This window comes from Oncorhynchus keta, chromosome 10 (assembly GCF_023373465.1).
Source record: "Oncorhynchus keta strain PuntledgeMale-10-30-2019 chromosome 10, Oket_V2, whole genome shotgun sequence".
NCBI lineage: Eukaryota > Metazoa > Chordata > Actinopteri > Salmoniformes > Salmonidae > Oncorhynchus > Oncorhynchus keta.
Window position 1 is genome coordinate 54,403,561 of NC_068430.1, and position 12,356 is coordinate 54,415,916.

The window sequence follows — 12,356 nt, forward strand, 5'->3', positions numbered from 1 at the left end:
TGTTCCTAACTTCCCTGAAAAGTTGCATATCACAGGGGCTATTCGATGCTAATGCAGAACGCCACAGGATGTTTTTGTGCTGGTCAAGGACAGACAGGTCTGGAGCGAACCAAGGCCTATATCTATTCCTAGTTCTACATTTTTTGAGAGGGGCATGCTTATTTAAGATGGTGAGGAAGGCACTTTTAAAGAATAGCCAGGCATCATCTACTGACGGTATGAGATCAATGTCATTCCAGGAAACGCCGGCCAGGTCGATTAGAAAGTGATCATGCTGTTTGTATGTGGCTGCTATGAATGTGAACTGTGTTTGCGTGTGTTCATGTGATGTATTCATTCCGCCGATTCTGTTGAAAAACATTTCTTAAACGGAAGCAAATGGAACAAAGCGTGGATAAACATACCTGAAATAGAAAGAAGACCATGCTAATCAACAACAACAACAAAAATTGTCCGTCCTCCCTCATCTTAAACGGCACTGGCCGCCACTGCTGTGTACACTCCTTCTGGCATAGTGAGAAAGAGTTGTGCTGGAAAGCTGAAGCTCTTCAGCTAGCAAGAGAGCAGCAAAACAAAGCAGTCACTCCCAAAGTAAATGTGCAAACACTGGAGCACACTTATTATGCATTATGCCTATTCCAAAAGTTAATTGGCTAAGTGATTTGAATTAAAGATACTGCCGGTAGTTGGGGAAAGGAAGCAGAAAAGGGGAAATTATTCATGCCTAACGACAAGGGGGTCTCTTTGGGACCTATTACAAACTACACAGGGCTGTGCGAGGGGTCAGGGGTAGCTGCCGTAGGGGTTGTGTGTGTATGTGTATGCATGCATGCTCGTGCCTATAGTGTGTGTGTGTGTGTGTGTGTGTGTGTGTGTGTGTGTGTGTGTGTGTGTGTGTGTGTGTGTGTGTGTGTGTGTGTGTGTGTGTGTGTGTGTGTGTGTGTGTGTGTGTGAGACAGAGCGATTTAAAAGTGTATAAATTAAATCACTAGAGTATTGGTTTGTGATGGTTTGACTGATTGCTCCAGATTGTGTGGTGGTTGGGAAATCAGCATAAATTTAAGTGGTCTATAGGTGGAAGGGTATTTGACTCATCTACGCTCTCTTATCCTCCTCTTGCTCAGTCAGAGGGAACTGGGAGCTCTTCATCTCCACAGGGAGCCTGTGCAAACAGACTCTCTCGCACATATGCTTGAGTGCAACACATCTCCTCTCCTCTCTTATCATTCCCTTCTTCGAATCTTTCCATCATGCCATGTTCCTCACTCCAAAATGCCTCCCATGTTCCCATGAAGTCTGCATGTGGGCATCTGTTTGGATGCACCTGTGTACCTGTAGATGTTTGTGTGCATATGTGTGTGGAGTGAACGTATGTGCATCATCAGTGTGTACCAAGCACTCCTGCGCCTGCGTGTACACACACACATTCATGGGTGTGAAATTCATGGGAAACAGAAGGTGTGTGAGTGTGTGTGTGTGTACTCTGTAAGCACGCTTGTTCCTGTGTGTAACATTCATGGCAAACAGAAGGCGGTGTGTGTGTGTGTGTGTGTGTGTGTGTGTGTGTGTGTGTGTGTGTGTGTGTGTGTGTGTGTGTGTGTGTGTGTGTGTGTGTGTGTGTGTGTGTGTGTGTGTGTGTGTGTGTGTGTGTGTGTGTGTGTGTGTGTGTGTGTGTGTGTGACATTCAAGGGAGCAGAAGGCTTTGTATAAGTCAGTGACTCAGGGGATGCCCCCCACATGTCTGGGTTTACCCAAGACACCTGCCCCACTTTCCTGCCATCCTGCTGTCCCTTCACCCCCTCTCTCTTCCTCTCTGCACTGCTATACCCTACAGCCATAGGTGAAAGCACTGGATAGGTCTCCAGCCCATTGCCTTTATTTATCCAGTGCTTTTCAGGTTACTGGTCCTGGAGGAGAGGAGATGAGGGAGGGAGGGTGGGTGGGTATTGAGTAGTTTTGGGTTGCTGCCCATGGCTGAGGCATGCTCTCTCAAAGACATCAGTGTGAACCCAACTGTATAGTCCCACAGGCATGGCCAGGCATCTGCCTCCCAGCTCCTCTCTACTCCAGTACACCAGATAAGATGGACCCACATCTTCTCGCCACCAAAATAGATATTAGTATTCATGATGTAGTCTGTTAGAAAGTTACGGCATCCACATTAGGATGTTGTCGGTTCTCAGAAAATAGTTCCTAATATGGATGCCGTTGGTTATATTAAAATCACTCCTAATAATGTAAGAATGAAGTTTCAGGAAGATGTTTTTAATATATGTTTGCTCTGGGGCTTTCATGTACAGAATTATGTCTTTGACCTACTGTTATATTATTAGTTGAGCTTTTGGCAAACAAAGTGACACAGGAGGCTGGTGGCACCTTAATTGGGGAGAATGGGCTCATGGTAATGACTGGAGCGGAATCAGCGGAATGGTTTCAAAAACATCAAACATATGGTTTCCAGCTGTTTGATGCCATTCCAATTGATCAGTTCCGGCCATTATTATGAGCCATTCTCCCCTTAGCAGCCTCCACTGGTAGGTTGCCATATTTATCACAAATCCAATACACATTAATAACACAAACAGCATTCTGTCTAATAATGGATTTACGTGACGTCATCTCTGTCTCTGTCCCTGACTCTGACTCTCTGTCTGACTCTCTCTGTCTCTGTCTATGACTCTAACTCTGTCTCTAACTCCCTCTCTTTCCCTGCCTCTACCCCATTTCTCTACTTCTGCCTCTATCTGTTTCTGCTCCATAGCGATGGAGGAACTGGATGGTGACGAGGTCAGAGTGTCCTCTAAGGGGCGCATTGCTGAGCGAGACATAGTCCAGTTTGTGCCTTTCCGGGACTACATAGACCGCCAGGGCAACCAGGTGCTGAGCATGGCACGGCTGGCCAAGGACGTGTTGGCAGAAATCCCTGAGCAGCTGCTGGGTTTCATGAAGACGAGGGACATCGAGCCCCGGCCCGCCTCCTCCACCACCACTACCACCCCGCCAGGACTCCACAAGCTGCGCATCTGAGAGAGGGGTTTGGGTGGGGGTCTTTGGTTTTTGGGTTTAGAGACATTGTTTGGACCATTTTCAGTTGCAGCAAATACCTGAAGAGACACACACTGAAGCCGTTGGAGTACACATACGCACGCACGCACGCACACACACACACACACATTGCAGTAGCGATTTCCTGCCTGGTGAACACCGCCATGCTGTGATGTAACAACTGTACAGCTTAACAAGGGTCAAATGGAGCATGACCTTTGGAGTGAGAACTGTTGGAACTGCTTCCGTGGTTGCCAACCCCTCACTGACCCCTTAGCTTCTTTTTATATGCAGGGGTCAAGGAACAGTCACCGTTAAACGTTGTAAAAAGCAAGGGTTTGTGGGCTTCTCAACAGACAGAAAGAGCGATCGATGTTCACCTTTTTTCCTATGCCTCACTAGCCACGCATGCAATGAGTGTTTCATTCTCACATCTTTTGTGGTCCAAAACAGAAACAAATTGGCCACTTGGTTTGCAATGGCAGTACTTTACTTTGTCCACTATCTGGCCAATGTATATTTCCATGTGTATAATGACACTGTACAAACATTGAAGAAAGTGGGACAGACGGTTAATATCCAAAACAAGTGAAAGGCACAGGAAGTCTATTCATGTTTGGATTCTTCTCAGGGCATTTCTGAAAGCTTTTGGATGAGTTTCGCAAAACAAGGGAGACGGTAACAAGATGGCGTCTCTGGACGGTTGAGGTCTCAGCCTCGGCATCTAGAGTCATTGGGTGTTTCTCAAAATGCATACTACCGTGCTCCGAGCACGCAAATTGGAGCACGGGAGGGTCCGAGTATGAGTTGAAGTCAAAGTATGCGAAACGGAGCACAGAGGGCACTTCTGGAATGTGTACTCCATTTGTACTTATTTTGAAGCATGCATCAATGCAAGCTTCAACGGAAAGTATGCAAAGAAATATGATGCAACCACGTAAAAAATGACGTAAAATGTATTTAAATCAATGGTGGCCATTATTTGAGCTGAAGCGAGAGAAAATACACTCCTATTCAGAATGAAATGTTGCTTATTCACATCTCATATGTTGCCTGACTATAATATTTTATTTTGATACGTTTGTCACGTTTTACCAAGGTGGGTGGAATCAGGCGCATAGAGCAGGTTTCAGTGATTTGACAGTTTATTCTCAGGCGCACAAAAAACGACGGTCAACCCAACACACAGGGTGAATAATCCAACACAGGATCAAAACAGACCGGAGAATAAAATACAAGTACTCCACCAAATGACATGAACAACCTACTTCATACAAGGACGCTAATTACACTAAAATACACACAGGTGAAACTAATAAGACAAAACCAACAGACAAACGAAAAAGGGATCGGTAGTGGCTAGTAGGACGGTGACGACGACCGCCGAGCACCGCCCGAACAGGCAGGAGAGCCAACTTCGGCGGAAGTCGTGACAACGTTAATAAATACAGGCGGTGTTCATTTTGCCATGTTTATCTGCCTACATACCATATATCACAAGCCCATAATAGGTCAATAGGGCTAACTGGCTAGCAACTAGTACTGTTAGCTAGCCAGATAGCCACAAATAATTGTTAGCTAGCAACCCACGAAGAATATATCTCACATAATATTAGTTTTAGATCATTTTTGCATGTTAAAATATCTGGTTAGCTACATATATATATGCCATTTCGCAGACGCTTTTATCCAAAGCGACTTACAGTCATGTGTGCATACATTCTACGTATGGGTGGTCCCGGGAATCGAACCCACTACCCTGGCGTTACAAGCGCCATGCTCTACCAACTGAGCTACAGAACCACATTATGCTAGCTGATAGTTATGAAGTGAAAAGGTTGCTTTGTGTATATCTTGTTTTGTTACTATTGCCATTGTTGACCTGACTGGAAGACGGTTCAGTGAATGTGTAAGTCCATAGTAAGTCAATAGGGCTAACTGGCTAGCTAGCAAGCCATGAAGAATTGGTAGCTACCAATGAAATATGTACAGTTGAAGTTGGAAGTTTACATACACCTTAGCCAAAAACATTTAAACTCAGTTTTTCACAATTCCTGACATTTAATCCTAGCAACAATGCCATGTCTTAGGTCAGTTAGGATCACCACTTTATTTTAAGAATGTGAAATGTCAGAATAATAGTAGAGAGAATTATTTATTTCAGGTTTGATTTATTTCATCACATTCCCAGTGGGTCAGAAGTTTACATACACTCAATTACTATTTGGTAGCATTGCCTTTAAATTGTTTAACTTGGGTCAAATGTTTTGGGTAGCCTTCCACAAGCTTCCCACCATACGTTGGGTGAATTTCGGTCCATTCCTCCTGACAGAGCTGGTGGGACTGAGTCAGTTTTGTAGGCCTCCTTGCTCACACATGCTTTTTCAGTTCTGCCCACACATTTTCTATGGGATTGAGGTCAGGGCTTTGTGATGGCCACTCCAATACCTTGACTTTGTTGTCCTTAAGTTTCTATACCTATTTCTATAGTTTCTATATATTTATTTATTTTATATATTTATACAGTTCTATTTTTGTTTCATCAGACCAGAGGACATTTCTCCAAAAAGTACAATCTTTGTCCTCAGTTGCAAACCGTAGTCTGTCTTTTTTATGGCGGTTTTGGAGCTGTGGCTTCTTCCTTGCTGAGCGGCCTTTCAGGTTATGTCAATATAGGACTTGTTTTACTGTGGATATAGATACCTTTCTACCTGTTTCCTCCAGCATCTTCGCAAGGTCCTTTGCTGTTGTTCTGGGATTGATTTGCACTTTTCGCACCAAAGTATGTTCATCTCTAGGAGACAGACCGCGTCTCCTTCCTGAGCTGTATGACAGCTGCGTGGTCCCATGGTGTTTATACTTGCGTACTATTGTTTATGTGGCATTTGGAAATTGCTCCCAAGGATGAACCAGATTTGTGGAGGTCTACAATTTTTTTTCTGAGGTCTTGCAAAGCGAAGAGGCACTGAGTTTGAAGGTAGGCCTTGAAATACATCCACAGGTAGACCTCCAATTGACTCAAAGGATGTCATTTAGCCTATCAGAAGCTTCCAAGCCATGACATCATTTTCTGGAATTTTCTAAACTGTTTAAAGGCACAGTCAACTTAGTGTATGTAAACGTCTGATCCACTGGAATTGTGATACAGTGAATTATAAGTGAAATAATCTGTCTGTAAACAATTGTTGGAAAAATTACTTGTGTCATGCACAAATTAGATGTACTAACCGACTTGCCAAAACTATAGTTTGTTAACAACAAGAAATTTGTGGAGTGGTTGAAAAACGAGTTTTAATGACTCCAACGTAAGTGTATGTAAACTTCCGACTTCAAATGTACATCTACCTTGCATAACATTAGTTTTAAGTAATTTCTGCCTGTTTAACTAGCTGGCTAGCTAGATTATTACGATACACAGATCTAGCTGATAATTAGAAAGTAAAACGTTTGCTTTGTGTATATCTTGTGTCGTCTATTGTTGCCATTGTCCTGGCTGGAAGAAGTTTCAGTGAATGGGGAGGGGAATTGTGAGGCAGTACAGTAGAGGGAGTGCGAGTGCTTCTCAAATGTATCATTTTATGCATTCTCCACACTCTCGTCCTCAGAATGATGTACTCAAGAGAACAAGGTCGGAGAATGCACTCGGAGCGTGAGAGTGTGCAGCACGGTAGTATGCATATTGAGAAACGCCCATTGTGTTCATATATCTGTACATCATGTCCTTGTTTAAGGACTGGTTCCTCTTGTCCAGGGGGCGATTGAAAAGTGATTATATTGTTTTATGCCAGTCCTCACTATATGTATGTATGTAGTTGGATATCTTAGCCACGTTACCTCATGATAAATATATTCTCTATATTACTGATATATTCCACGTGTTGAAATGTATACATGTTTCATATGATGGCCTGTGAAAGCTCTATATTGCAGATCAGAAAATAAATTCAGAGACAGGATGTGTGAATATTTAAATAACTCAAGGGCCTGCTGGCTGGCAATGCGTACTCCTGTTGAGAGCGAAGTCTTGATCTTTCAAATGACGGGTTGGAAATGAAAAATCGTCTTGAGATGGAAATAGCTTGAGCGCCCCCCATTTGTATTTTTCTACCACCATACAACTGGTCGTCTGACGTCCAACTGACGTCACTGCACAGGTTCATTCTGACCCAAACACTGGTCTGAATATACCACAGTACCTAGTCACTATTTTTTTTTTTACTTCTCCTTGATTTCCTCCTTCCAAATGTAAACTTTTCCAAGCTTTTAGTCAATGGTGGCAAAACCTGCTCCGTCTTTCAAACATGTCAAAGCATTAGGGTCAACTTTGTGTCACTCCATTTTTGCTAGAAAGAGGAGAGGAGTGAAAGAGATTGTGCCTCAGCATAAGTTGTTCTCAAAAGTGTGGTCCCTTGCCACTAAGCCTGTTTCGAAGGAGTTGCAATGGGCTGATTTTTCTCTGCATATTTATGCATGGTTTCTTTCCGCCACAGCTCTGGTTTCCAAGATATGGGTCTATATTTTTTCATTATTTTGGCTGGGCTCATAGGATCTACACAAGTTTATTTACAATGCATGTCATTGTTTTGTAGGCCTACTTGTCTTCTTATTATATATTTTTTCTTTGAGAAATTCCTGACTATAACGGATCATTCAAACGCAGAGATTTTGTTCACAGTCAAGTCTCTATTCTGACTTGTTTGATTTCTCTCTCTTTTACTGCATACACACGTTCTTCTCTCTTTTCTTTCTTTCTTTCTTTCTTTCTTTCTTTCTTTCTTTCACTCACTCACTCACTCACTCACTCACTCACTCACTCACTCACTCACTCACTCACTCACTCACTCACTCACTCCACCATAGTGATAGTTACTACTACTAAAAAGACTGCCAATAACCTTCTGACAGCTTTCTGGGGATGTGCCAAAAACAGACATGGCTTCTCTTGCACAATTTTGATTTCCCTGTAAGTAAATTGCACAACAACAGTTAGTCGATGTCGTGCCAAATGCCGTTGTTCCTTTTTCCTACAGCACTTAAGGAGAATTTTGGACTTAAACCGTATTGAGAAGTGGCCCTTAGATACCCTGGGAAGAGATGAACCATTAGGGAAACATTTGTCACCAAACTTTGGGGGAATGATCAAGCATTTAGGACATTGTAAGAGTAGGTCAACAGGGGCTATAGAATAAGATGGACAATGGTATGAAGGGTTGTCTTATGATTTATGGCATAGGGATATGGATATGTGGCCTTAATTCTGTCATAATCCCACAAGTCTGAGTTAGGCAGGATTCTATTTTTATTTGATTCAATGCAAGTCATAATTCCATTATTTTGAACGCTAACCTGATTAGTCAACACATTTCTGATGGTTGTGGTCATCGAGAATAACCGTTATTCACATTTTAAATTGACTAAAACATTCATAAATATTTGATGAGTGTTCTATGCTGGGTTGGTTTCGTATGAGATCGGATTTTGTATTGAATTCTGTCAATATTCTTTATTGTACACTGTATAGTAAACAGGAACTGCCAAAACGGCTTAGGAAGGCCACCAAAAATTAAGAAATTTCCATCCCCAACTACAACATTCTCCGCCAAGATAGAACTGCCAAAGGGGGTGGAGTTGCAATCTACTGCAGAGACAGCCTGCAGAGTTCTGTCACGCTATACAGGTCTGTGCCCAAACAGTTTGAGCTTCTACTTTTAAAAAGCCACCTTTCCAGAAATAAGTCTCTCACTGTTGCCGTTTGTTACAGACCCCCCTCAGCTCCCATCTGTGCCCTGGACATCATATGTGAATTAATTGCCCCCCGTTTATCTTCAGGGTTTGCACTGTTGGGTGACCTAAACTGGGACATGCTTAACACCCCGGCCGTCCTACAATCTATGCTAGATGCCCTCAATCTCTCCCAAATTTTCATGGAACCTACCAGGTACAACCCCAAATCCGTAAACACGGGCACCCTCATAGATATCATCCTGACCAACCTGCCCTTTAAATACACATCTGCTGTCTACAACCAGGATCTCAAATGACCACCCATCATCACTGTCAAACGCTCCCCAAAACACTTCAGCGAGCAGGCCTTTCTAATCGACCTGGCCCCGGTATCCTGGAAGGATATTGACCTCATTCCGTCAGTAGAGGATGCCTGGTTATTATTTAAAAGTGCTTTCCTCACCATTTTAAATAAGCATGCCCCATTCAATTTTTTTAAACCAGGAACAGATATAGCCCTTGGTTCACTCAATACCTGACTGCCCTTGACCAGCACAAAAACATCCTGTGGCGTTCTGCATTAGCATCAAATAGCCTCCGCGATATGCAACTTTTCAGGGAAGTTTGGAACCAATATACACAGGCAGTTAGGAAAGCAAAGACTAGCTTATTCAAACAGAAATTTGCCGAAATTAGCACAAACTACAAAAAGTTCTGGGACACTTTAAAGTCCATGGAGAATAAGAGCACCTCCTCCCAGCTGCCCACTGCTCTGAGGCTAGGAAATACTGTCACCACCGATAAATCTACGATAATTGAGAATTTCAATAAGCATTTCTCTACGGCTGGCCATGCTTTCCACTTGGCTACCCCTACCCCGGTCAACAGCTCTGCACCCCCCACAGCAACTTGCCCAAGCCTCCCCCATTTCTCCTTCACCCAAATCCAGATAGCTGATGTTCTGAAAGAGCTGCAAAATCTGGACCCCTACAAATCAGCTGGGATAGACAATCTGGACCCTCTCTAAAATGATCCGCCGCAATTGTTGCAACCCCTATTACCAGCCTGTTCAACCTCTCTTTTGTATCGTCTGATATTCTGAAAGATTGGAAAGCTGCCGCGGTCATCCCCCTCTTTAAAGGGGGTGACACCCTAGACCAAAACTGTTACAGACCCATATCTATCCTACCCTGCATTTCTAAGGTCTTCAAAAGCCAAGTTAACAAAAAGAGCTATGCATTCTGGTTTCTGAGCTGGTCATGGGTGTACCTCAGCCACGCTCAAGGTCCTAAACGACATCATAACTGCCATCTATAAAAGACAATATTGTGCAGCCGTATTCATCGACCTGGCCAAGGCTTTTGACTCTGTCAATCACAGCATTCTTATCGGCAGACTCAACAGCCTTGGTTTCTCGAATGACTGCCTCGCCTGGTTCACCAAATACTTCTCAGACAGAGTTCAGTGTGCCAAATCGGAGGGCCTGTTGTCCGGACCTCTGGCAGTCTCTATGGGGGTTCCACAGGGTTCAATTCTCTGGCCGACTATTTTCTCTGTATACGTCAATGATGCCGCTCTTGTCGCTGGTGATTCTCTGATCCACCTCTATTCAGATGACACCATTTTGTATATATCTGGCCCTTCTTTGGACACTGTGTTAACTACCCTCCAGACGAGCTTCAATGCCACACAACTCTCGTTCCGTGGCCTCCAACTGCTCTTAAATGCAAGTAAAACTAAATGCATGCTCTTCAACCGATCGCTGCCCGCACCTGCCCACCCGTCTAGCATCACTACTCTGGACGGTTCTGACTTAGAATATGTGGACAACTACAAATACCTACGTGTCTGGTTAGACTGTAAACTCTCCTTCCAGACTCACATTAAGCATCTCCAAAATTAAATCTAGAATCGGCTTCCTATATTGCAACAAAGCATCCTTCACTCATTCTTATATATTCTGCCAAACATACCCTCGTAAAACTGACTATCCTACCAATCCTTGACTTTGGCGATGTAATTTACAAAATAGCCTCCAACACTCTACTCAGCAAATTGGATGCAGTCTATCACAGTGCCATCCGTTTTGTCACCAAAGCCCCATTTACTACCCACCACTGCTACCTGTATGCTCTCGTTGGCTTGGCCTCTCTTCATATTCGTTGCTAATCCCACTGGCTCCAGCTCATCTATAAGTCTTTGCTTGGTAAAGCCCCACCTTATCTCAGCTCACTGGTCGTCATAGCAGCAGCCCCCCCCCCCCATAGCACGCGCTCCAGCAGGTATATTTCCCTGGTCACCCCCAAAGCCAATTCCTACTTTGGCCTCCTTTCCTTCCAGTTCTCTGCTGCCAATGACTGGAACGAACTGCAAAAATCACTGAAGCTGGAGACTCATATCCCCCTCACTAACTTTAAGCATCAGTTGTCAGAGCAGCTTACAGACCATTGCACCTGTACATAGCCCATCTGTGAATAGCCCACCCAACTACCTCATCCCCATATTGTTAATTTTTTTTGCTCCTTTGCACCCCAGTATCTCTACTTGCACATTCATCTTCTGCACATCTATCACTCCAGTGTTTAATTGCTAAATTGTAATTTATTTTGCCACTATGGCCTATTTATTGCCTTACCTCCCTAATCTTACTTAATTTGCACACACTGTATATAGACTTTTCTATTGTGTTATTGACTGTACGTTTGTTTATTCCATGTGTAACTCTGTGTTGTTGTTTGTGTCGCACTGTTTTGCTTTATCTTGGCCAGGTCGCAGTTGTAAATGAGAACTTGTTCTCAACTGGCCTACCTGGTTAAATAAAGGTGTAATAAAAAAAAAAGTATAATAATATATAATACATATATATAAGAACCAAAAACGATAATGGAGCATTTGAATAGTAGATAAAATTTGAATAGACACAACGTTTAAACATAGTGCATGCGTGTAGCAGTGTTATGAAGTACCAAAGTAAACTTAAATTCACATCACCTGTTGAATATTTTTGCATAAAGCATGAATATCCAGGCTGTGTTCTGTGTACAGTATAAGTTTAACCTTCTCATGGAACTAGGCTTGACAGACATAAACTATATGCTGCTTACAATCCCCTTTGCCCATTCAAGTGTTTTGTGACCGTGTTTGCTTACAAGTATACCTAATGTAAATATATCGTAGTTCATGTACAGAATATTATGTGATCTGTCTTCCTCCTGATTTTCTTTCTATAATGATTCTGTAAATGTATATCTATGTTATTCCTTACCTGCTTGTGTTGGTCAAAACCTATTTGTAAATTTGCCCATTTGTTTTATATATCTTATCTTAGAAATCAAATAAAGATATATTATTAAGACTTATCTCACTATTGAAGTTGGCAGATTATGTTTGGTCTTGGAGTTAACAAAATCATGCATGCTTTAAGAAAGGTAATTGCCCTGGACAGTGCATCTCATTCCCCTAAAATAGATCATCATATTCATTACTAATGTGCATGGTGGATGTCTGCCTGGACTGTAGTCTGTAACTATTTATGTGTATGCTTAATAGGCCTACATGGAAATCTGTGAATCTTAAGAGAAAGATTT

The 12,356-nt window shown here is 42.8% G+C and overlaps 1 protein-coding gene across 1 annotated transcript in view; it reads left to right on the forward strand.

Annotated features, from left to right (window-relative positions):
• LOC118389549 (copine-9-like) overlaps window positions 1–12,128 on the forward strand; it is a 178,797-nt gene extending 166,669 nt beyond the window's left edge. Inside the window, exon 20 of the mRNA XM_052527298.1 lies at window positions 2,762–12,128. Coding sequence (XP_052383258.1) covers window positions 2,762–3,027 — 266 coding nt within the window. The 3' untranslated portion in view covers window positions 3,028–12,128. The remainder of the gene's footprint in view (window positions 1–2,761) is intronic.
• The last annotated feature ends 228 nt before the right edge of the window (window positions 12,129–12,356 follow it).